This window comes from Trachemys scripta, chromosome 4, assembly GCF_013100865.1.
Source record: "Trachemys scripta elegans isolate TJP31775 chromosome 4, CAS_Tse_1.0, whole genome shotgun sequence".
NCBI classification, from domain to species: domain Eukaryota; kingdom Metazoa; phylum Chordata; order Testudines; family Emydidae; genus Trachemys; species Trachemys scripta.
In genome coordinates, this window is record NC_048301.1 from 125652350 (window position 1) to 125679316 (window position 26967).

Genomic DNA, 26967 nt, shown 5'->3' on the forward strand with positions numbered 1-26967 from the left:
TGATTATCACTTCAAAAGTTTTTTTTCTCTTAATTAATTGGCCTCTCAGAGTTGGTAAGACAACTCCCACCTGTTTATGCTCTCTGTATGTGTGTATATATATCTCCTCAATATATGTTCCATTCTATATGCATCCGAAGAAGTGGGCTGTAGTCCACGAAAGCTTATGCTCTAATAAATTTGTTAGTCTCTAAGGTGCCACAAGTACTCCTGTTCTTCTTTTTTCCCCATATCTCTGCAACTCAGTTAATGCAGATTTTGCTTCCTTACCGCTTACATCCAATTAATTTGTAATTTATCACCTATTAAAAATATCAGAGACATTAGCTAATGAACATTAACCCGTCCTGCCCTCCCAAACCCATAACTGGACATTTCCTGCTTGTTGTTATGTCAGAGAGAGCAAAAGCCACAAGCCACGTCACAGCCATAGAAACCCCCGCCAGAAGTTACCTCTCGGAGCCATAGCAATGCTCTAGATGGTGATGGACAGGGCAAGTGGGTTGCAAAATTAATCCAACAAAATGGGCTGAGCAATTTGTGTCATTGTACAAGATGTCCAGTGCATAACATGCTGGGATTGCTAGCTAATTAATAATTAGCACTTGTTAATTAACTGCTGATTGTTAACAGGCCAACCACTTCCCAAGTAGCTCCCCAGGGCCTGAGGTCACTCTGCAGGTACCCTGCCTCATTTTTCCTCATTTCAGCTCAGAGCCCCTTAAACAACTCTTCTCTGGCTCAGTCACACCCCTCCCAACAAAAATCATTCCCAAAATAAAGTTCTAAAATCTGCAGCGTGTCCATACTACCCATCTTTCCCACCAGGGGCCCTCTAGGCCTTCCCTGCCTCCAGCCCTCTCGCCGAAGACTTGGGTTTTCCTGCTTGAGTCTGCTCATCCCAGCAGCCATTTCCTGCTTTGGTAGGCCTACTCTTCGAGCTGGGGGTGTGACTGACACACACACACACCCTACTATCCCCTCCTGTTGCCGCAGTTTTAGAATGCTAGCAGGGCTATGTCTCCTCCAGGTGGGAATTATAGCTGCAAGTGTAGACATACCCTAACAACTCTCTGAGCATCCCCTTCTCTGGTTGCTTTCTGCTGCTCTTTATAGGGGAATCAGCTCCTCCATACTCGGCTGGTTCTACCATACACACCCCATTGCATATGTAGTGGGCAGGCCTAATAGGATCAGGTTGGCTGGCAAAGGGGCAGGCCACTCCATTACACTGATAATTTAATATGAATCATAAGTTTATTCATCACACAAAACATATCGGTAGCACCTTTCATAGAATATCAGGGTTGGAAGGGACCTCAGATCATCTAGTCTAACCCTGCTCAAAGCAGGACTAATACCCAGACAGATTTTTGCCCCAGATCCCTAAATGCCCCCCTCAAGGATTGAGCTCATAACCCTGCATTTAGCAGGCCAATGCTCAAACCACTGAGCTATCCCTCCCCTTCACCAAAGACATTCCATGTTATGAAAGTTCTTTGGCTAACTGACTATGGGGTGAGTGCGAAGAGCCAGCTCACAGCCTATGCACTGCTTAAGCTCAAGTTGGAGGACTGAAGTGATGGTGGTGCATAGGTGTTGTGATGACTCTTTGCAGGGGTGAGTTTCACCCTGTATGAAGCCTCATTTGTTAATATACTGTCATGCAGACGTGCAAGATAAGTAGCACATTTGTGAGTGGTAATGCATTACATTTCAGCTCTGCAGTGCTAGGGGCTTAGTTCCAAGGCACAAGCCATCTTGTGAACGTGCTAATTTTCACAGGCAAGCCAGTCACCTAGTTCACATGCAACTTTGATTGCTCGGCCACCTTTGAAGATGCAGCCAGCCACAAGGGCCTCTTGCCTTTTGCAGTGAATATAAAGCCATCCTTACAGTGAGGGCCCTGCCTGTGTCTCACAGGCGAGGCTCCCTGGGCGTTATGAAGCAGAGCGCCAGATGCCGATTGAAGCACTATCTGTCACTGTCAACATGAAGTTGTTTTTTTTTCTTTCTTCTTTCAAAAGGAGATAGATTCTAAGAACCCGGACAACAAACTGCAGGCGGGGAAGCTGGAGCACAAAAGGACCTTTTACTTATCTCTGACCTTTCTGGCATGGACGTGTGTCGCAGGGCGTCCTCTGAGAGCTCCGATAATGCAGAAGCTGGGATGCATTGATTAGGCTTTGAAACTTCAGGCCACCATCTGCAAAGATCTCCTAAAGACCCACACAGGAGTAATAAAAAAAAGAACGGGCGAGGGAAAGAGAGGGCCAAAGGCAAAGCTCTAGTAAAAGGACATTGCACAGGGGGGCTGTGCATTACTGTGGGCGGAATCCAGGGCGTGGGTCACAGACATGGCTTTTCTGTCACTGCTGCTAGGGCAGGGGTAGGCAACCTATGGCACGGGTGCCGAAGGCGGCACACGGGCTGGTTTTCAGTGGCACTCACACTGCCCGGGTCCTGGCCACCGGTCCGGGGGGGCTCTGCATTTTAATTTAATTTTAAATGAAGCTTCTTAAACATTTGAAAAACCTTATTTACTTTACATACAACAATAGTTTAGTTATATATTATAGACTTATAGAAAGAGACCTTCTAAAAACGTTAAAATGTATTACTGGCACGCGGAACCTTAAATTAGAGTGAATCAATAAAGACTAGGCACACCACTTCTGAAAGGTTGCCGACCCCTGTACTATAGGGTCATAGCAGCATCTGCAGCCCCTGCAAGTTTCCAATGTAAGTATCTGTGTAATTTGTTGAGCTATGGAAAAAGCGGTTGCAGATCTGACAGTATGCAGCAGGCATCGGGGGTTGTCTCTCTGAGCAGCCTGTAGCATCTTGTCTTCTTCCATATCTACACACCAGAATTGTGCCTGCCAGTTCATCTGGATTTCAGCCCTTGTGCATATGCAGGTGCTGTGTACTTAACAATCCATTCCCTGACCACTGTATCCATGCTATGACTTAGGGAAACCCGATGTCAGGGAGCTAGAGACAGAGAAGGTATGTTTGTGTCCAGCAGGCTCAATACAAAATCCCTTTTATATTCATCACAGCCAAATCCTGTCTCTTCTGTACCACAAGGGACAGTATGTGGCACAGAGATAAACAAAGAGACAGAGCAACAGATGGAATGTTTCTATTTTATTTTTAGGTAGAAAAATAAAACCCCTTCCCAGGGTCTTTGGAGAAAAACATCCTCTCTGAAGTTTTCTTGTTTTGCTGAGGGTTTTTTTGCACATGCTGTTTCCAGCTGTTGTTGAGGGATGGGCGGAGTCAGTGAAGGATCCTCTTTACAGATGTGAAGTTTGCTTGTAGCCCCACCCTGCCAGTTTGTCAAGTTGCAGTTTCAGTAGCCATGCAATGAGAGTGAGCTGAGGTCAGCTGAGGTGTGGCACTCGATTGTTATCTTTGTGGGGGTTGCAGGATTTTTTTTTCCCTTGGCTTGTTTTTTCTTCCCTTTAGGCTTCAGTGACCCAGCTCTGATTTCCTTTTATACTCGTTAATTGCAGTAACCCTTAGCCCCACACCTCACATGGTAATGAGCATTTTCTTTATCACTGAAATCAATCTCTTAGGGTGTGTCTCAGAAGACACAGGCCTGGTCTAAACTAAAAAAGTTTTACTGGATGACTATGTTGATGAAGGGTGTGGCTTTTTTGCTGACATAGTTATGCTGGTAAAAGCCCTAGTGTGGATGCAGTTGTACTGGTACAAGGTGCTTTATACTGGGATATCTTCACTGAATCGTGAATAAGGTATACCAGTATAAGCCCTTGCATACCAGTATAACTGCATCCATAGGGAAGTTTTGCCATGTTAACTATGCCGGCAAAACTTTTAAGTGTAGACAAGGTCAGAGGTTCTGTTCCCAGCTCTGCCACTGACCTGCTGTGTGACCTTGGCCAAGTCACTTCCCCTCTCTGTGCTTCAGTCTCTCCTCTGATCCTCCTCTATGTTGTCTATTTAGACTGTCAGCTCTTCAGGGCAGAGTCTTACTGTGCCTGTGTACAGCATCTAATACAATGGGGCCATGAGTGTGGTTGGGGCCTTTAGGTACCATTGTAATACAAATAATAATAATAACTTATACTGATTATTTATTAATTTCTAGTTTACTTTCCACGTGTCTTATCTGAGCCATTCCATAGCAGGATATCGTTTTCATGGATAATTATTAGATCTTCTTGACCTGACTCGGTATTGATTGATATGGTTCGATGAGATGAGAATCAATAATACTTTGAATTTTGGCTTTTATCTGAGGATTTTAAAACACTTGTAGCATCTTAGAGTGTTTTATCATAGAATCATAGAATATCAGGGTTGGAAGGGACTTCAGGAGGTCATCTAGTCCAACCCCCTGCTCAAAGCAGGACCAATCCCCAACTAAATCATCCTAGCCAGGGCTTTGTCAAGCCTGACCTTAAAGACCTCTAAGGAAGGAGATTCCACCACCTCCCTAGGTAACCCATTCCAGTGCTTCACCACCCTCCTAGTGAAAAAGTTTTTCCTAATATCCAACCTAAACCTCCCCCACTGCAACTTGAGACCATTGCTCCTTGTTCTGTCATCTGGTACCACTGAGAACAGTCTAGATCCATCCTCTTTGGAAACCCCTTTCAGGTAGTTGAAAGCAGCTATCAAAACCCTCCTCAGTCTTCTCTTCTGCAGACTAAACAATCCCAGTTCCCTCAGCCTCTCCTCATAAGTCATGTGCTTCAGGCCCCTAATCATTTTTGTTGCCCTCCGCTGGACTCTTTCCAATGTTTCCACATCCTTCTTGTACTGTGGGGCCCCACAGTACTCCAAATGAGGCCTCACCAATGTCGAATAGAGGAGAATGACCACGTCCCTCGATCTGCTGGCAATGCCCCTACTTATACAGCCCAAAATGCCGTTAGCCTTCTTGGCAACAAGGGCACACTGTCAACTCATATCCAGCTTCTCATCCACTGTAACCCCTAGGTCCTTTTCTGCAGCACTGCTGCTAAGCCATTCGGTCCCTAGTCTGTAGCAGTGCATGGGATTCTTCCATCCTAAGTGCAGGACTCTGCACTTGTCCTTGATGAACCTCATCAGATTTCTTTGGGCCCAATCCTCTAATTTGTCTAGGTCCCTCTGTATCCTATTCCTACCCTCCAGCGTATCTACCACTCCTCCCAGTTTATTGTCATCTGCAAACTTGCTGAGGGTGCAGTCCATGCATCCTCCAGATCATTAATGAAGATATTGAACAAAACTGGCCCCAGGACTGACCCTTGGGGCACTCCGCTTGATACCAGCTGCCAACTAGACATGGAGCCATTGATCACTACCCATTAAGCCCGACACTCTAGGCAGCTTTCTATCCACCTTATAGTCCATTCATCCAGCCCATACTTCTTTAACTTGCCAGCAAGAATACTGTGGGAGACCGTATCAAAAGCTTTGCTAAAGTCAAGGAATAACATGTCCACTGCTTTCCCCTCATCCACAGAGCCAGTTATCTCATGATAAAAGGCAATTAGGTTAGTCAGGCATGACTTGCCCTTGGTGAATCCATGCTGACTGTTCCTGATCACTTTCCTCTCCTCTAAGTGCTTCAGAATTGATTCCTTGAGGACCAGCTCCATGATTTTTCCAAGGACTGAAGTGAGGCTGACTGGCCTGTAGTTCCCCAGATCCTCCTTCTTCCCTTTTTTAAAGCTGGGCACTACATTAGCCTTTTTCCAGTCATCTGGGACCTCCCCCGATCGCCATGAGTTTTCAAAGATAATAGCCAATGGCTCTGCAATCACATCCGCCAACTCCTTTAGCACCCTCAGATGCAGCACATCCGGCCCCATGGACTTGTGCTCGTCCAGCTTTTCTAAATAGTTCTGAACCACTTCTTTCTCCACAAAGGGCTGCTCACCTCCTCCCCATGCTGTGCTGCCCAGTGCAGTAGTCTGGGAGTTGACCTTTTGCCTCGTGAAGACAGAGGCAAGAAAAGCACTGAGTACATTAGCTTTTTCCACATCCTCTGTCACTAGGTTGCCTCCGTCATTCAGTAAGGGGCCCACACTTTCCTTGACCTTCTTTTTGTTGCTAACATACCTGAAGAAACCCTTCTTCTTACTCTTAACATCTCTTGCTAGCTGTAACTCCAAGGCCTGGTCTACACTATGAGTTTAATTCGAATTTAGCAGCATTAAATTGAATTAACCCTGCACCCGTCCACACAACGAAGCCATTTATTTCGAAATAAAGGGCTCTTAAAATCGATTTCTGAACTCCTCCCTGACGAGCGGAATAGAGCTGAAATCGATATTGTCATTTCGAAGTAGGGTTAGTGTGGCCGCAATTCGATGGTATTGGCCTCTGGGAGCTGTCCCACAGTGCACCATTGTGACCGCTCTGGACAGCAATCCGAATTCGGATGCACTGGCCAGGTAGACAGGAAAAGCCCCGCGAACATTTGAATTTTATTTCCTGTTTGCCCAGCACAGGACAGCACAGGTGACCACAGAGAGCTCCTCAGCACAGGTAACCATGCAGGCCGATAATCAAAAAAGAGCACTAGCATGGACCGTACGGGAGGTACTGGATCTGATCGCTATATGGGGAGAGGATTCAGTGCTAGCAGAACTTCGTTCGAAAAGACGAAATGCCAAAACTTTTGAAAAAATCTCCAAGGGCATGATGGAGAGAGGCCACAATAGGGATTCAGAGCAGTGCCGCATGAAAGTCAAGGAGCTCAGACAAGCCTATCAGAAAACAAAGGAGGCAAACGGTCGCTCCGGGTCAGAGCCGCGGACATGCCGCTTCTACGCCGAGCTGCATGCAATTCTAGAGGGGACCGCAACCACTACCCCACTTCTGACCGTGGATTCCGAGGCGGGGGTAATCTCATCAGCCACACCTGAGGATTCTGCGGACAGGGAAGAGAAGGAGGAGGAGGACGAGCTTGCGGAGAGCACACAGCACTCCGTTCTCCACAACAGCCAGGAACTTTTTCTCAGCCTGAGTGAAGTACCCTGCCAAGCCTCCCAAGCCAGTACCCAAGACCATGACTCCATGGAAGGGACCTCAGGTGAGTTTACCTTTTAAAATATAAAACATGGTTTAAAAGCAAGCGTTTTTTAATGATTAATTTGCCCTGAGGACTTGGGATGCATTCGCGGCCAGTACAGCTACTGGAAGAGTCTGTTAACGTGTCTGGGGATGGAGCGGAAATCCTCCAGGGACATCTTCATGAAGCTCTCCTGGAGGTACTCCAAAAGCCTTTGCAGAAGGTTTCTGGGCAGTGCAGCCTTATTCCATCCTCCATGGTGGGACACTTGACCACGCCATGCTAGTAGCAAGTAATCTGGTATCATTGCATGACAAAGCCTGGCAGCGTATGGTCCCGGTGTTTGCTGGCATTCAAGCAACATCCGTTCTTTATCTCACTGTGTAATCCTCAGGAGAGTGATATCGCTCATGATAACCTGGTTGAAATACGGTAATTTAATTAAGGGGACAGAGCTGGCCCTTCCTACTGGGCTGTTTGCCTGTGGCTGAAAAGAAATCCTTCCCTGTAGTAAGCCAAGCGCGGGGGGCGGGCGTGGTTTGGCGCTGAGCTTTTCACGTGTGGCTAGCAGGGATCTTCCCTGATACCAGCCACGCAGTGGGGGGAGGGATAAAGCGATCATCCCAGAGAACTGGATGTGGGGGGCATTAGTTTGTTTTCTGCTGCTGCAGGTTAACAGGAAAACCGCAGCACTCAACGGGCTTTGCTTGGTATGTGGGAAAGGAGGGCGCAGAAGCCGAAAGACAATGGCTTACCATGGCCGCATGCAAGCCGAATTCTGTTGCCCGGACCTGTGTCTGTGATCTCTAACAGCAAAGCCACAGTCACTCAATATTATGCAAAATGCGACCTTGCACAGAAATCACATGTGCTATGTAATGTGAATAGTGTTGTTCACCGTGAAAGAGTATAAGCATTGTTCTGTAAAATGTATCTTTTTAAATACTTCTCTCCCTTTTTTCCCTCCCTCCCTCCAGCAGCTGCAAATTTTTCAAGCCTCCCTCCTCCGTCCCGAAGGCTATCTCAGATAAGGCGTCAGAAAAAGAGGACACGAGACGAGATGTTCGCGGAAATCATGGAATCCACCCGCAATGAAAAAGCTCATCTGAATGAGTGGAAGGACACGGTATCAAAGTACAGAAAAGATGCCAGTGAACGTGAGGACAGGAGGGACCAATGTGAGGACATGAGGGACCAACGTGAGGAGAGGAGAGACGCTCGAGATGAGAGGTGGCGGCAGGAAGATAAGAAGAGGCAGGATGCATCGCTGGGGCTGTTGCATGAGCAAACAGACATGCTCCAGCGTCTGGTGGAGCTTCAGGAATGGCAGCAGGATCACAGACTGCCACTGCAGCCCCTGTATAACCACCCTCCCCCATCACCATGTTCCATAGCCTCCTCACCCAGATGTGTAAGAACACGGTGGGGAGGCTCCATGCACCCTCCCATTCCACCCCAGTGGACAGCCCAAGCAAAAGGCTGTCATTATTTTAACGTTTTTTTAGTGGCCTTTTCCTTCCCTCCGATCCTCCTCCCAAACCCCACCCGGGCTACCTTGTCAGTTCTCTCCCTTTTTTTATAATCAATTAATAAAGAATACATGATTTTTAAATGATAGTGACTTTATTTCCTTTGAAAGCAAGCTGTGATCGAAGGTGGAGGGTGGGTTGCTTACAGAGAATGAATGGGGCGGGTTTTCATCAAGGAGAAACAAACAGAACTTTCACACGGTAGCCTGACCAGTCATGAAACTGGTTTTCAAAGCTTCTCTGATGCGCCGTGCTTCCTGGTGTGCTCTTCTAATCACCCGGGTGTCTGGCTGCGCGTAATCAGCAGCCAGGCGATTTGCCTCAGCCTCCCACCCCGCCATAAAGATCTCCCCCTTACTTTCACTGAGATTGTGGAGCACACAGCAAGCAGCAATAACAGTGGGGATATTGGTTTGACTGAGGTCTGAGCAAGTCAGTAACGTGCGCCAGCGACCTTTTAAACGGCCAAATGCACATTCTACCTCCATTCTGCACTTGCTCAGCCTGTAGTTGAACAGCTCCTGACTACTGTCCAGGCTGCCTGTGTATGGCTTCATGAGCCATGGCATTAAGGGGTAGGCTGGGTCCCCACGGATAACTATAGGCATTTCAAATCCCCAACGGTTATTTTCTGGTCTGGGAAATAAGTCCCTTGCTGCAGCCGTTTAAACAGAGTAGTGTTCCTGAAGAAGCGAGCGTCATGAACCCTTCCAGGCCAGCCCACGTTGATGTTGGTGAAACGTCCCATGTGATCCACCAGTGCTTGCAGCACCATTGAAAAGTACCCCTTGCAGTTTATATACTGGGTACCCTGGTGCTCCAGTGCCAAGATAGGGATATGGGTTCCATCTATCGCCCCACCACAGTTAGGGAATCCCATTGCAGCAAAGCCATCCACTATGACCTGCACCATTTCCCAGAGTCACTACCTTTCGTAGCAGCAGCTCAGTGATTGCTTTGGCTACTTGCATGACAGCAGCCCCCACAGTAGATTTGCCCACTCCAAATTGATTCCCGACTGTCCGGTAGCTATCTGGCATTGCAAGCTTCCACAGGGCTATTGCCACTCACTTCTCAACTGTAAGGGCTGCTCTCATCTTGGTATTCTGGCGCTTCAGGGCATGGGAAAGCAAGTCACAAAGTTCCATGAAAGTGCCCTTACGCATGCAAAAATTTCGCAGCCACTGGGAATCATCCCATACCTGCAACACTATCCGGTCCCACCAGTCTGTGCTTGTTTCCCGGGCCCAGAATCGGCGTTCCACAGATAGAACATGCCCCATCACCAACATGATCTCCAAAGCGCCGGGGCCCGCGGTTTGAGAGAATTCTGTATCCATGTCCATGTCCTCATCACTCTTGTCGCCGCCCTGCCGTCGCCGCCTCCTCCTTGCCTCGTTTTTCTGGTCCTGGTTCAGCATAAACTGCATGATAATGCGCGAGGTGTTTACAATGTTCATGACTGCTGTCTTGAGCTGAGTGGGCTCCAGCCTTGCCATGGTATGGCGTCTGCAGTGTTCACCCAGGAAAAAAGGCGCAAAACAGTTGTTTGCCGTTGCTTTCATGGAGGGAGGGGTGAGGCTGTACCCAGAACCACCTGCGACAATGTTTTTTGCCCCATCAGGCACTGGCTCTTAACCCAGAATTCCAATGGGCAGGGGAGACTGCGGGAACTATGGAATAGCTATAGGATAACTACCCACAGTGCAACTCTCCAGAAATTGATGCTAGCCCTGGTACATGGACGCACACCACCGAATTAATGTGCTTAGTGTGGCCGCATACATTCGACTATATACAATCTGTTTCCAAAATTCGAATTCTGTAAATTCGGATTAATCCCGTAGTGTAGACATACCCCATATGTGATTTGGCCTTCCTGATTTCACTCCTGCATGCTTGAGCAATAGTTTAACATATTAATTAATGCACACACAACCCTCCTGTGAGGTATGTACATATTAATCAGACAGATGGGGTAAGTGACTGCAATATGATTGGCTGGAACGCCATTGAGTTACACAAATTCGCCTTGGTACAAGTGAGAGCAACTCATTGACTTCAGTGGAGATGTGTCTGCTTCCCGAGAGCTGAATTTTCACCATTACCGCCATTTTATATATGGTAAACTGAGGCATGCAGTGGTTACGTGACCTGCCCTAGGCTACAGAACAAGTCGCCAGAAGAACTGGGAAAAGAACCCAGGAGTTCTGACTCCTAGTTTCTTCCTCTAACCACTAACCAACACTTCTTCCTTCTTTTATTGTGGACATAGATAATTCTACTCTTGGAAATATTATTTATCAGGCAGTTCAGTGCTTCTTGTTCTCCCACTAGGAGGTTTGCTAAAGGAATTAGAAGTGTAGGAGTTGGGTCAGACCCGCAGTCCATCCAGTCCAATATCCTGTATCTGGCAGTGTCCAGTACCAGATGCTTCAGAGGAAGGTGTAAGAATCCCGCAATAAGTACCATGAGATAATTACCCCCCCACATGAGCGCTCATCCTGATTTCTAATAGTTGGAGATTGGGTTAGCTCTGAAGCATGAGGTTTAATATCCCTTCTATAATGCTTATAATTCAATAATGATAACTCTGGATATTCTTGATATCCATATAAAGTGACCTATGTCCCTTTATTAATCTTGCTTAGAAATTGCATCATTTGGCTTCATAGGCTTGAAAGGAAGTGGCAGGAATCAGGGCTGGCTTTTCACTGTCAAATATGCAATGTAGTTGTAGCCATGTTAGTCACAGACATAATCTGTTGTTCTTTTGGGAAAGGACGTCCAGAATCTCCGTATGGGACCCCGTGGAAGCTGCCTTTGGAATTCGGACAATAAAATTATTTTATTGGACCACTCTATGTTGAATGGTCTCTTAGAATATGGGCTAACTACTTACGCCAAACAATCTGTTCCACCTTGCATTTAGCTGTGATGCTCAGAGTACCGTTCCCAGTTCTGAGGAAGAGCTCTGTGTAAGCTTGAAAGCTTGTCTTTCTTGCCAACAGCAGTTGGACCAATAGAAGAGATTACCTCACTCACTTTGTCTCTCCACTGTCAACTATGTAAAGGTCATGTTTAGGCTTATGCACTGAGAATGACTAGGTGGGAGTATTATTGCAATGAAATAGGAAATGGAAAACATTGCCCATTTACTGCGTTCGTTCTCATTGGGAAGCCTTTACGACCTGCCCAGACCCAGCAGTTTGCTCATAATGCCCAGATCTACCTTTCTTTTCCTACAGACTCCAGCAAAGTGGGGCTTCTGCAGAATAGAATGGCACTTGAGGGCCCAATCCTGCTTCCACTGAAGTTCGTTAGGAGTTTTGCTCCAATGGAAGCAAGATCAAGGCCTTGTGTCTTTAACTCTGCTTGCCCCATTAGCTTGTTAGCTTGATCCTTGCTTCTATATTAGGAAGTGCTCGCGGGCGCTGTACGTACCAGAGGGGATTGATTGACTGACCCCCTCTTCCCCCAAGTAACGAAACATCTGTGTTTTGAACCGGGAGCCAAGTGGTTACTGCACACATGTGTGTGGCTCCTCGGCCACGGAGCGTGACCACAGGAAAAAGGCTCTGTCCAAAATAGCAAGTGAAGCATTGATGCCCTTCAGCAGAACCAAGTGAGCCAACGGATTTCACCAGGGAGGCCCAGGCCTTGAGGAGGGGGGAGGGTTTTCTAGACTCAGTTTATTGCACAGCAATTGGCTACTGATGCAGAAAGAGTGTTTCCCCACCCGAGTGCAGTAGGAGGGCCTTATTCTCCTGTCGCTTACCCCAGTGCAATTCCATTGTCTTCAGTGGAGCTGCTCCTGATTTACACTGGTGCAGGTGAGAGGAGAGTCAAGCCCAAAGAGCTAAGTTCTGAAAAGCTCCTTGAGCAACAGTCTCCTCAGGAGCCCCCTATCGGGGGTCACGTCTGCTTCCCGTGTCCCTCTGTGTGCAACGGCCCCTAATCGCCAAAGCAGGGGCACAAAATATTGAAGAAGTGATACAGGTTCGTTGAATGGCTTCTCTATCCATCCTCAAACTGTTTATATCCTCCTTTCCTCTCCTGTCTTTCCTTCCTCCCTGCAACAATCCATAGTGCGTCATCCTTTGGCTAGAAAAGCAAGAAAGGGCCTCAGGTCACTCCATAACTCCAGGGTAGCCGCCTGAGGTGAGGCATGACAACCCTGTAATCCAACCAGTCTCCCCCATTCCAGCTTAGAGCGGTCAGAGACTTGAATCTACCCACTGCCCATCCCCTGCTATTGGCAGCACGTAATGCAACTGCCATTTCATATAGTAGATTAGGTCACTCAGACTCTTATTCAGAAACTGTCCCCACCTTCTGCATGAGTGGGTTTAAAACCCAGACAGAGGGCAACGCCACTCTCGCCCATACCAGAGAGGCTAGGTTGCTCAGTCTGGAAATCATTGTTGAATGTTTTGAGGCTATTGTAAAACGCAGGCTGGATGCTTGGGGCTTAGTCTCTTCTGCTAAGACTGAAATCATTCTAATGCCTTTGTCCTTCCAAGGATCTGGTCAGGAATCTGGACAAGCTTTTCCATAGATATTACATCCATTACTAAATGATTAGCGCCTCAATTGTTCAGAAGTGTAATAAATAAACATAAAATAAAAATTGTGAACCCACCTCTTCCCCCCTTTGAGAGTTGCTGGATGTTGGGTTCTTTTAAAAACTCTAGCCCTTGGCCTAGCTTCTCTGTTCTACCTTCCGCCTTTTATCTCTCTTCCTCTTTTTACCAGTGTGTGCATTTGTCTCTCCAATTTTTCTCTATCTGTCCAGGGTTTGGAAGTTAAAATCCTTTGTGGTGCTCTCCGGCTTGACATTTGCGCCCAGATCCTTAGTATCAAAGACCCCAGTGCCTCTGACATGCTCGGGGAACCTGGGTGTGGGAAACAAAAATCTCTATTTCTGCTTTCCATCTTGTGGGCCATTCAAACTTCAGCCTGGGAAATGAAAGCTCCCTGCTGGGCCTGGTGGTTCCATTTCCTCATGTCACCTCGCCAGCTGAGCCTCACGCGTTGGTTACCAAATGAGTGGAGCAAGGCAATTCATCTCAGCAGTGCGCTGAGTGCTCTGCGGGCTTTTTCTTTCACTCACTACCCATTGCATCTACCCACCCACTCAGTTTCTATCATTTGCCAAAATGAACTGGATAATGTTCTATTCTTTCTCCCCCTTGGGCCATCCCCATGGCTTTGAATTGCTCTGGAGATCTTGGTACTGATTCAGAATCGGACCAACTCTCCACTCCAATAACATACATAGGGGCTGATCCATTCAACTCAATGGGCATCTTTCTCCTGATTTCCATGGGCTTTGGATCAAGCCGGCTGGGAGGGAGGGGACACTTTTATTATGACACAAGGCTCCTGGTAGGCCTGAAAAGCACCGACCCTGTGTCCTGCGCTGAGGCTGTGTAGATAACCAGCAGCTCTGATGCTTGTGAAGGGTGGGAGTTCTGTGCTTATCAATGATTCAGGTCTGGACTCGGGCTGGCAAAGAGGACATAGAGCTGAGAGGCTTCCTTACCAGAGCAGCAGGGGGGAGCCAACAACTGTACTTTCCTTTTCAAAATGGTCCCCTTGGCTGAGCTGTCATTTGCCCCATAATGGGAAATTACCTGTATGGAACTAGAGTGACTGCTCCGCAGCTTTACAACCCCGTATCAGAGCAACGGAAAATATATGCAAATGATCATTGCCTGGCATAGGGCATGGGGCAGAGATCTGTGGTACAAACCCAGCATAAGCCCATGAGAACACGTCTGAGCGGGACCCTCCAGTATGATTCTGCCTCTGTCCTGCTCCCTCAGAGCACTGAGCTGTGATTCAGCTGCAGTCTCGCCTGTTCACTGTTGCCTAGTGGTTAGAGCTCTGGAGTGGGCTTCAAGAGACCTGGCTTCTAGTCTGGGTTCTGCGGCCGGGTGTTCTTTGCCTCAGTTTCCCCTTCTGTAAAATGGGGATAATCATACTGACCTCCTTTGGAAAGTGCTATCTAGGAGTGAGGTGTGGTTATTACACTAGCCCAGGGGTGGCCAACCTGAGCCTGAGAAGGAGCCAGAATTTACCAATGAACATTGCCAAAGAGCCACAGTAATAGGTCAGCAGCCCCCACATCCGCTACCCCCCAGTGCCTCCCGCCCATCGGCAGCCTGACCAATCAGCGCCTCCTCCTCCCTCCCCACACCTCCCGCCCGCCGCAATCAGCTGTTTTTCAGTGTGCAGGAGGCTCTGGTGGCGGGGGGAGGAGCGAGGGCATGGCAGGCTCGGGGGAAGGGGCAGGGGCCTTGGGGGAAGGGTTGAAGTGGTGGCAGGACCTGGGGCAGAGCAGGGGGTTGAGCAATGAGCACCCCACAGCACATTGGAAAGTTAGCATCTGTAGCTCCAGCCTGTGCAAGGAGCCGCATATTAACCTCTGAAGAGCTGCATGCGGCTCCGGAGCCACAGGTTGGCCACCCCTGCACTGGCTTTTTCCCCCTAATACTTCTCTCAGCTGATAATACTGGTGCAGCTTCAGTAGCTGCAGCAATGGTGGGAACCCCACCGTAGACCATTTGCCACTGGATGCCCATGTTTTAACTGCTGTGTTGCCTGGATTTGCTGTGGGCGAGGGGCGAGCACTAGCCGACACTAGTTTAGGGCTCCCACCATTGCTCCCACTGGTGGAGCTGCATGGGTAGTAACAACAGAGATTTCTACGGGGAAAAAAGCTAATGTACAGCATGAAGTTCCCTAGATGGACACTTATAAAACAAAGCTCCTCTTTGATTATCCTAAATCTTGGAGCGAGCTGGTCAGCTGAGCCAAGGAGCCAGCCTGCTGCTCACTACTGCAGATGTTAGCACTTGTTTTGGGGACATGGTCCATCGGTTCATCTTACAAATAAATATACTCTGCTACAAAAATAAATCAAGATCACTCATGCCTATTCACAGGCACCTATTGGTTTGTCAGTTTACAGCGGGAAGGAAACTTGCCTCTTAATTGCTACAGACAATATCCTGCTAGCAGCCCAACCTGCACGTCACAGATCAGTGGATCCGATTCTCCATTGCCCCGGGGTAGTGTGGTCAAATCAGAACAGTAGCATTTTACATCTTCTTTGCACTGGTATAAATCCGGTGTCACTTGACTGAAGCTGTGCATAGATGTAAGTGAGGTGTGTGTATACATTCTCAGAGCTTATTTCATTAGCATGTTAATTAATGTAACAGCAGATTTATGTATTGGATTATATGTAATGACAAGAAATTTGCTAGTAGAGATGCATATATATTGTCTTTTAGTGTGGATATCTTGGATATTATAATTGAAAGTGATACAATGACGTCTGCCTTTGCAGGGAAGGGCATTCGTCTTATGGAATGTGGTTTAGGGCTTAGCGGAGGGGATTTGCATCAGAAAAGTCCAAGCTTCTAGTCCCACCTATGCCGCTGACTCCTTGTGTGGCCTCGGACAAGTTACTTTGCTTCTCTGTGCCTCAGTTTCCTCCTCTGTAAAATGGGGATATAATACCTACCTTGCAAAGGGTGTAGTGAGACTTAATTCACTAGTGTTTGTAAATCTTTGGATGGAGGGTATTAGAGAAGGGCCCAGTGTTATTCCTCTCCCCTTGATCTATGACAGGGGCTATGTTTGAGCAGGGAGAGGTGGATGTGTCCCCTCACTTCACAGGGTCAGGATGGATGGGGAAGTGCACAATGAGTATGGGTTGGCAACCTGCTGCAATACAGCAGGGTGACAGCAAAGCTATTGGGTGATCCTTGGGACAGTCCCTCAGGTTTCAGACCTGCAAGTCTGCAGTGCACAGCACTTCCATGTATGCAAAGATGGAGCAGTCACTAACCTCCATTCTGCTAGAGGAACTCAGATATCCTCCACTCCCAGGAAGAAGCTGACATGGGGCTAAATATTGCATTGACTGATACCCTGTAAAACCTCACTAAAATCAATGGGGTGTAAATCAGAGCTAAATCTGGACCCTCCAATTCATACTCTTCCCCTCTAAGAAGCCATTCCAGGGTCAACACAAAATTTTCCCTGTCAGTTAATCTAAGGGTGCACTGAGTGTAGCCAGCAAGCTTAATGTAAAGGTTTATTGGCTGGAGGTTGTGGGGTTTGCTTTTAGTTCAGATCCCCTTAGTTGTTCTGTCCAGCCCCTGTTATAAGGGATTAGCAGTCCAGGTGCTGTGCAGCTGGGTGAAAGAAGTAGGGCTCTTTCTTCCCGCCCTGCCCCCCTCGCCTTGCAGCCACTACACACCTACATAGATACACACACACAGAGCCAAATCCACACCCCTCCCCTCCGTGAATAGCACCCACACTAAAAGGCATGGAACCAAATCCAGACCAGATTCTTGGTTTCATCTGAGTCCCACCCACTGACACCAGCTCTGAAACTGGCCCGCAGTGCTCTGCTTCAGAGTAAGGCTCTGAGTCCATTGGGACAGTGAGCAGCAGGGTAGGTTTAAATACAAGCTTTAATTTAAAAATATCATAATGTGTGGGTCTCACAGTGTGGATATTTGCCTGTTTATTTGCCTTTTTCTCTCTTCAACTATTCTTAGCCATGGTTTATTACTGTGGTACCGTAAGTCCATGATCCTGGTTCTTAGCACATGAGCCTCGGGAAAGGGGACATCCCTGCATCCACTCTCCGGCCCTGCTTTACTTTGGGTGAAGGGATACATCCTTTGCACACACTGACTCCTACACCCAGCTCTTTTCAAGGCAGAAGTTTGGATCTGAATCCTGGTCAGAACTTTTTGGCTGCTCCCCCCAGTGTCTATAATGGATCAAAACTAAACACTACGACTAACACCTCCAAATCTTAGGAAGGTTCAGATCTAGATCTGGACTCTATGGCTTGGGCCCATCATTGAACTGAACACTTGGGGGCCAATCCTGCCTTCTCCCCCACAGCCACTTCTCCCCTAGCAGTTGAACCAATGAGGTTCTGTCACACAACATTGGGGAGGCAGGATTCCTGTGTTCTGCATTGGGGGAGGGGTTGAGCTCAGCTCTGAGGGCGGCGGGGAGGGGAGCTGGGTACCAAGGGACAGCTTGGAGCAGCACTGGAGGATCTGTAGTTATGTGTAGACTTGCATGGAGGAGGCACGTTGGGGGTGTAGAGTGCCCACCAATCTCCCTAGGCTCTTGTAGAGCAGAACAGCACACAGCCTTGTAATGAGGCAGGGTAGTATTGCCTTAGACTATAAACTGTTTGGGGTAGGGACTTATGAATAAATATTTCAATAATAATTCAGACTCCATTAATTTCTGTCACTTACAGTAGCTCTGTTCATCAGAGGATCTCAAAGCACTTTACAAAGGCAGGTAAATGTCTTTATCCCCATTTTACAGATGGGGAAATCAAGGCACAAAGTGATTTGTCCATGATCACACAGTAGAGCCAGGAATAGAACCCAGGCGTCATGACCACCAGTTTTTTGCCCTATTGACTGGGCCACGCCATTTTGTCAGTGGCTGGATTGGCCAGTCAAGAGGCATTTGCTGGCTTTGCCATGCAAACAGAAATAACGTAGCCAAAAGTCATTAAAAAAAAAAAAAGATTTAAAACATCTCGGACACAAAATATTGTGTGCAAAGCTTGGGTAGTGTGATCTACTCAGGGTGGGGGAAGGGGAGAAGAAGGAGTGACAAGGGAAGGGTGTGTTAAAAAATATATTTTATATGTAAAATTTACAAGCTCTTTTTTTAATTTGCATGAACTGAACCACAGATAATCCCCTAAAATTAGCTAAATATAATCTCAATTTGGGGGCTTTCCAAGCCTCAGTTTGATTTCTGAAATTGCTTAGTTTCACTCTACTATCTTTCTTTCTTTCCCACTTGAATTTGGTTAGTTTCTAAAAGGCCTGGTTCAGAGACAAAACCAACCATTCACCAGGTGATGCCTGAGTTTGGTACATTTTTGAGTCAATGAAAATGCAATTTAATTTTAGATTATGTTAGGAAAAGGGAAACAAATGCACAGAAACAGCTGCTAAAAATGACAGATCAACAGCTAAAGACAGTACTGATGCTTTTTGTAAAAAGTCAGGTGAAGTGCTGCTTCCAGGTTCATTGGACCAGATCCTCAGCTGGCGTCCATCAGCACAATTTCTGTTGAAGTCGCTGACTTCATTTGGAGATACGGGTGTTCAACGTTTCTGAAAATCAGGCCCAACATGCCCCACAATTGAGACACCCAAAGTCAGTAGCCATTTTTGGAAATTTTGACCCAAGTGATTTGCACAAGGTCATACAGCCAGTCAGTTGCAAAGCCCAATTACAGGGTAAAAATACAAGACATATGGCTTCCCTCTTCATAAGAGTGGCTACTTCCTATCCCTATTTAGGTCTGTTCTGCAAGCATCCCAAACTATGTGTTTGTATACAGACAGCTTTTGTACTGCTTTAACTATATTGATTTAGAAACTGATATTGCTTGTATGGACACAGCTAAACCAGTGTAAAGGTGTTATACCGATATAGATTATTCCCAGACTGTTATGGTATTAGCACTTGTATACTGATATAACTACATCCACACTGGAATCTGTACCAATATAATTATAATGGGTGTAAAATCACATCCCTGGCAGAAATAGTTAAATCAGCTGTGTGTCGACCAGCTCAAAGAGAGAGCTTTCTTCTTCAGAGGGCTTGTTCTACAACATGATGCAGTTAAGGATTGCTGACATTCAGTGTTCTACTGCTCAGCCTAATGATATCACAATGAAATAGTTACTGGTACTCAAAAGTTTGACAAGGTCTGAGGAAATGGAGCATTATGGTTGCCATTATTAGGAAATAGCATTAGGACATACATCCCATGGGTCAAATCCTGCAATACTAGGCCAAACTCTCCTTGAAGTCTGTGGGAGTTTTTCCTGAGAACATAATGATTAAATTATGAGAAAGGACATCAAGGACCCTTTAAGGGTTGTGTTTAAAGCATGGGACCAGAAACCAGGACTTCTGGTTCATATTTCCCTCTGTACCAATGAATTTCTGTGTAACCTTGGGCAAGTGACTTAACCTCTCTGTACCTTAATTTTCCCCTCTGTAGAATGGGCATCATATGCGCCTGCCTCAAGGGGTAAAGTGGGTCATGAAGTTTAGCTAATTAAGATTTGTAAAGTGCCCTGAGATCCTAAGATGAAAAGTATGCAGTATTATTATTAAACTCTCACATGAAATGGTGTCTGTTTTTTAGTCTCATTTTGGGTATTTCCTACAGTAAATTTTATAGTTATTTGCTCATTCATGTGGGTTTGGTTTTCGGGACCTTCATGTACGTTAATCAGTTTCACTATGACATCATTGATATTGCTTTAGTCAGGTCTGACAGAGAAGAAAGAAGATAGTCAAGTCCTGGACAGTTCAAAGTTGAATGAATAGTGTCTGCAAAAGGCAAAGACAGAAGTATGGAAGATGTACCCCCTCATGTCTATGAACGAACATCATGGTAGTGCAAATCAGTGTAGCTCCATCAAAGTCAATGGCACTATGTTGATTTACACCAACTGCCAAACTGGATCTGTTTCTTTAATGAACAGCCTGACATATTTCTCCAGCCTTCTTCCTAATGGTGGTCTGAATGTGAATTTGATAGCAACTGCCCATCCACAGAGATTCTGGACCTGTAGCTTCAGTGCCCCTTTAAAAGCTCCTAGTGCTGGTGACTGTTTGTACATCATCTACATTCCAAAAGAATGATCCCCCTTGTGATTCAGCAAAGGAAAGCATTGCTGGTTTGACATCCTGGAGGTCTAGAAACCCTCAATTTTTTTTTCTCTGAAGGAATTTCCTTTTTTTACATTTCTGACTTTTCTACCACTGAAGCCAGGAAGTTGTCTATCCATGATCAACAGTGACCAAAATTTGGTTTTCCGGGAATGTACTCCCTTCCCTCCACACAAACTCTTGAAGTCTGTAATTTGCCTTTCTAGCCTGATAATGTGGCTGGCAGATGCATCAATTTTGCCAAATCATCATCTGGAAGGAACACTTTCTCTCTTATGCAACAGTCTTCATTTCCCTGCTGCTTCTCTCTCTTCCTCCCCCCACCCCCCAAATCCATTGACTCCAGCTTCAACATATTTCTAACACTCAGGCTGAGTTAGACCCACCCATGGGACACTAAGCAAATGTGAGTGAGACCATTATGTCTGGTATATGACCTGAAACTTTCAATTTCAAAGGACATAGTCCAGAAAATGTAGGGACCAAGAACCCAGCGCTGTGGTTTCCCTTTGCTTGGCTAAAGAAAATAGCTGCTGTCTATTTTTACTGAAAATGTGGGATTTGAGGCCCTCCTCACTCTGTGTACAAAACAAAAGATGCCGCCAACAATAAAGGAATGGGGTGGGGGTCACTGTGGTTTAAATCCATCTGACTGGTCTACAGAAATGCTCTCAGGGATTCTTCAAATATTTCGTGCCCACACAGCAGGAAGTGAAGGAAGGTGAAAGAAAGTTGTAATAGGAGGTGGATTTTTGGAAGGTCATATCACCTACTGTATGCAATGTAGTTGTAGCTGTGTCCGTCCCAGGATAGAGCTTTGTGTGACTTGAAAGTTTGTCTCTCTCACCAGCAGAAGTTGGTCCAAAAAAGATATTACCTCACCCACCTTGTCTCTCTAATATCACCTACTGAAATTCCCCTTTTTCATTTTAGGACTGGGATAGAATCAATATATTTCCACATACCCTCGCCACTTTACTCCTCTTCTGTGCTATGTTGCTGTAAGATTTTATGTGAGCGTTGTGTAGCACACCATGCAATCAGTACCAAGATACTATGATAGTTATGATGATGGGATCATTAGAAATGGCATAGATAGATAGATAGATAGATAGATAGATAGATAGATAGATAGATAGATAGATAGATAGAACTAATGCCTGGTCCCATATTCCTTGAAGTAAATGGAAGTTTTAAGTGCTAGGGTGTGATTTATATCAAATCTGGTATGTACATGATCTTCATGTCTATGGAGATATAAAATGAGCAGCATTTTGAACTCTGAAGCCTCTGATCAAAAAATATTTTTTTCTCCTGAGTGTCAATGTTCCTGAACAGGGCAGATAAAGACTTTTGTCTTGTTTTGCTTATGCTCAAAAATAAACAAGTTTATAAGATGTGTTCTTTCTTGGTTACTGTTTTTTATAATGATTGAACATAGATTTTTAGAAGATCAAGCAAAAGTATTAGATGCCTCAAAGGGGTAGTGAATACAACTTGGGAAGAGAGAGAAAGAATAAACTCAAAGATCTGGTTGGTCGTTCAATCTCTAACTTCTTTGATCCTACATTCTTTTAAGATGAAATGTTATACGCTACAAACATATTTCCAGGAGAATGCTCCTGGAATGCTTTATACTAATCTAGTACCTGTACTACTGATCACAATCTCCATCTTAGGTACATGACACTTCATCCAACATGTCCATGATATCTGTGTATTCAATTTCTCCTGAATATGGTGACTTACACATCTTTTTTCCAAGCCTCCTCTTAGGGATTGCTGCAGATAAACTGAACTTTGGCCACCCCAGTTTGAATCCATGGGTCAGCTACCACTCCTCAGGACACCTAATGTGGTTTTAGCACAGTAACACTGCAGCATAAATTGCTACATGTGGCCCTTTGCAAAGCGCCTTCTTTTGAGACATTTAATCCAAGCCTGGATAAAGCACTAGAAAATAGAGTAAGGAGCAAATGAATGGAGTAGATGATCTAGAAAGTATTTTCCACCACTAACCTCTATGATTATATGATTAATCACCCAGCTTCCAACTGTTCCTACAGTTGCCATATTACAGCATTGTGGTAGTTACAAAGTTCATATGAGCTGGCCATTTCATTCTAATCCTTTCCCTCTCATATTCAGAATTTTCTCAAAATTTGACCTTTTGGGATGAAATTTCTCATGCTCACTCTCAATCTGATGAAGATTTTATTTTTTTAATTTGAAAGTTTGAAGAAATTCCATTCAGCTCTTTTTCTAATTCTATACCTGCGAAGGGAAAATGTTTTTCATTTTATATGATGCATTTTGACTTTCTTTTGAGCTCGGAAAACTCAAAACCAGAGTTAAGTCTTCACACTTGACATATAAGTAATCTGGAAAGCAGGCTAATCTGTGCTAAATTTGAAAAAAAAAATGGTTTTAAAAGAAGAAGTTTATGAACTTTTGAAAACCATGTGTAGAAACCATGTGCTGAGCATACGCAGTGCTTTGAGTATGCAGAGACATGTAATAAAAGCTTTAAAAAAAAAAATCTCCCCCATCATTACTAACACTGGTGCAGCTCCAACAGTGTTAGCAACATCAGGAACACTAATGTAGATAAGCCAAGTATTAATTATTATTATTTTAATTATTTGTATTATAGTAGCGTCTAGAGGTCCCAACAGAGATCGGGGAGGACCCCATCGTGCTAGGCACTTTTACAAACACAATGAGAGATAGCTCATGCCCTAAAGAGTCTCTAGTCTAAAAAGGCAAGAGCTCAGGATAGTTTTCAAAAGTTCAGAATGTGTTATTTCAAAACCATTATTACATGCTGTTAAAAACACCAGTAGCTGTGGAAGCCTTGTCTACACAAGCTCCCAAGTTGCTATCTTCAGGGGAGCTGCCCTAGTATTAGCAATACTGGGATAGGTTTTGGAGGAAAAAAAGCCCAGTACAGACATCCTTTCAACAGACTCACATCTGATTATTCTCATAGCTTCCAGGAGTCCTAGATAAAAATAGCTGCAAAATTAAATATTGAAGAGACTGAACTAATCAATTAACAGAGCTGGCAACCGTTCTGCGAGTTCCAGATTGTCCTGTTTTGAACCAGGTGAACTCATGCCCCATGAGGAATACTCATAATGTGCTCACGGATCTTGAAACTTGATGTGGTTTCAACAAAACTGGATAACATTGGTGGTTGCGCTGATGATAGACAGATACTGTAGTAAAGTATTACTAATGCTAATAATAAATAATAACAACAAACAACCCCCCTGCAAGTGATTCCCTCATCTGGGCTTCCGCAATACAATCTTTCTTCTTACTTTGTTATTAGGACTGTAAACTCTTTGACTCAGGGCAATATTCAGTTGTGCCTTATGGACAAGCGCCCAGTACGTTATCTGAGGCAGCGTGACTCTGATGGATTCCGTGTGATGTTTTGACACCCAGCATCACTGCAGCATGATGATGTTTCAAAGCGATTGATGTCTTGATACAGGATCTTCATAGAGTGACCAGATGTCCTGATTTTATAGGGACAGTCCCAATATCTGGGGCTTTGTCTTATATATATTAGTCTGCAGAAGAGAAAAATGAGGGGGGATTTGATAGCTGCTTTCAACTACCTGAAGGGGGGTTCCAAAGAGGATGTATCTAGACTGTTCTCAGTGGTACCAGATGACAGAACAAGGAGTAATAGTCTCAAGTTGCAGTGGGGGAGGTTTAGGTTGGATAGTAGGAAAAACTTTTTCACTAGGAGGGTGGTGAAGCACTGGAATGGGTTATCTACGGAGGTGGTGGAATCTCCTTCCTTAGAGGTTTTTAAGGTCAGGCTTGACAAAGCCCTGGCTGGGATGATTTAGTTGGGGATTGGTGCTGCTTTGAGCAGGGGGTTGGACTAGATGACCTCCTGAGGTCCCTTCCAACTCTGATATTCTATGATTCTATGATATAGGTGCCTATTACCCCCCCCCCAACCTGATTTTTCACACTTGCTATCTGGTCACCCTAGGTCTTCGCAAGGCTGCAATGGGTGAGCTTGGGTCCACTGGGTGGAGTGAAAAGTCAGTGTCCCTTCCCACTGGCTGTGGAGTAGCCGCAGTAGCAAGAGACCATGAAATCAGAGTGCGGAGGGGATTTCGGGGGGCAGGGGTGGGCATGGCTTTCCAATGCAGTGGTGGCAAAAAAAAAATTGGAGGGAGGGGGAATATCTTTTTTTGTTTTCAGTCTAGAGCGCATGGGCGGGGAAACAGCCCCCTCCTGCAGCAGGGCAGCCGCCTAGCCCACCATGGGACCCAGGGGGCTCCTTTCCTTTCCCCCTCCCTCCGGCGAGGAGGGGCCCGCCCGGGGCCCCGCCCCTTCACTTCCCGACGTTCTAAAAACTGTAACAGTGGAGCCGGCGCTGTCAGTGCGGCCGGGAGCGCGGGGCAGAGCGGCCGGGAGGCACCTCGCTGGGGTCGGTGTTGCCTGCTCGCCCCGCTCCCCGGCTGGGAGTGCCCCCTCCCTGCCGCCGGCTCCCCCTTCCCCCAGCTGCGGCCCTGAGATCCTTGTCCCTGCTGCCCCCGTTCTCCCACCATTCCCCAGGATCCAGGCACATGGAGCTGCTGTGCGTGGAGTGGGGCCCCCGTGTGCCCAGGGCGGAGCGGGACCCCCAGCTGCTGGGGGACCGGCGGGTGCTGCAGAACCTGCTGAGCCAGGAGGAGCGCTATAGCCCCCGGGTCTCCTACTTCCATTGCGTGCAGAAGGAGATCAAGCCGTACATGCGGAAGATGCTGGCTTTTTGGATGCTGGAGGTACGGGACCCCCCCCCCTCCCTTAACCCGGGTCCTACCCCCAGTCCCCCCCAGATCCATCCTGGAGTCCAGCAACAACGCTTTTCCTTACCCCTTTGTCCCCACCGCAGACACAGGCAGAGAGAGAGGCTGTGCTGCTGGGTGTGGGAGAGAGAGACCCACCCCAATCGCACTGGAGTGTGAATGGATGTAGTGGGGTCACCTAGTGGTGGGGGCAATTGGGGGGGGAGATTTTTTTTTTGGGTGGGGAAGGCATTCGGTTTGTGGGATCTGTATCAGTTGGTAGGGGGGACGCTTGGGAGAGGGTCTGGGGTGTCACTTGCTGCAGGATGAGTTCCAAAGGAGACAGTCTGATGGGGCGGGGAGAGGCCTCTGGTGTGTGGGGGTTCAATCTGTGGTGGGAGGGCTCTGGTGGTCAATCTTTTGGGGGGATGGTTAGGCAGGGGAAATAGTGGGGTAAGAGGGCATTTAAAAGAGGCCTCCCTCCCCCCCCCCCAGGGTTTTGTAGTGGTGATAGACCCGGGGTGCTTGGGAGCATGATTTCCACCTCTGCATATGGGGAATTGCAGCATTTCCTTCTGCACCGAGAGGGCCACCCCCACCCAGACAGCATGCTCTCTTCCACGCCCTGGCAGTGTGTGCTTTTGCCTCTAGGGGGTCCCACCCGCCTTACCCCAGGCCCCCAAACTGTCAGCTTAAAGTTCTCTGCCCTCTGTCTGGCAGTTTAGAGAGCTGGAGTTTCAATGCAGCTGTAAGAGAGAGCCTGGGTAGAAAAACATCACAACATCCCACTCTGCTAAATTAAAAGGAATGTGATCCTCAGCATTAAACAACTTAATGAGGAAAATATCGGAGATGTCTCCGTCTCTTTTCATAAATGATCAAGCAGTGAATAGTCTAGACTCAGAGGAAAATGAAATTACATGAGGAAGAAACAGAATCCAGATTGAATTCAGGCTGTCGATCTCTCCACCCCACTGGCTGTCGCGACAAACTGCGCGTTTCCATTTTTAAGCACATGCCGATTCCAACTTTTTAAATTATCCTCTGTCTTAAATGCACTTTCTGAGATAGTTACTTGGCTAAAAGCTGCTTTGGGGCTTGATTCTCCAAGACACTGAACTCAGTAGGAGTTGAAGGAGCCCAAAGTAAACTTAGAGGCTGTATCACTGGGATTTCCTAAGGGTGCGATTTAATAGGATTTGAGCTATTAAGACCAAATGTAGGTCGTATTGAAGTTGCTGGCACAACTTGCATTGACTTCAGTGGCAGCAGGATTTAGTTCTAAACGCTAATCTTTCATTTTTTATTTTAAATGAGGGTGGGGGGGAATGCAGCCAAAATTAAATCTGTGAAATGAGAAGTGAGTCTATTTTTTTTTTTTTTTTTTTAGGAGAAAGTCTCTGGGATGCGGTTTTATGTGGGTAGAGAGTACACAGGGAGGGAGTCAAAGTTACAGTTTGAAAGAGAAGGATGATCTTTGCTATAGCACAGGGGGAAACCTCAATATTTTTGTAATTCTGTTAAAACAAGGAAATAAATATGGCCGGTGTATTAATAGCATAGTTGAGGGAATAGAACAAGGGACTTAAATTTAGGATTCCCGGATTCTGTTTATGCCTGTCATAAGTGTGGTGTAGATAGAGAAGGGGAGCCAGGAGTCTGAACTCTGGTTCTATCCCTGGCCCTGAGAGTGACTCTTTTTGTGATGTTGGGCAAGTCACTTAGCCCAGAGATTTCAAAAGTGGCCACTGATTCTTGGTGCCTCAGTTTTTGGGTGGCCAGCTGTAGCCACACTGGGACTGATTTTTTCAGAGGTGCTGAGCACCCCCATTCAAGG

The 26967-nt window shown here is 46.3% G+C and overlaps 1 protein-coding gene across 3 annotated transcripts in view; it reads left to right on the plus strand.

Annotated features, from left to right (window-relative positions):
* The window catches only part of CCND3 (cyclin D3), a 69409-nt gene that overhangs the window by 23185 nt on the left and 19257 nt on the right, over window positions 1–26967 (plus strand). Inside the window, exon 1 of one of the 3 annotated variants that reach the window (XM_034767322.1) lies at window positions 24930–25127. The exons of the other annotated variants lie outside the window; for them this stretch is intronic. Within the exon in view, the coding sequence (XP_034623213.1) occupies window positions 24930–25127 (198 nt within the window). Of the gene's footprint in view, window positions 1–24929; window positions 25128–26967 lie in introns of those variants that run through there. 3 annotated transcript variants of the gene reach the window in all.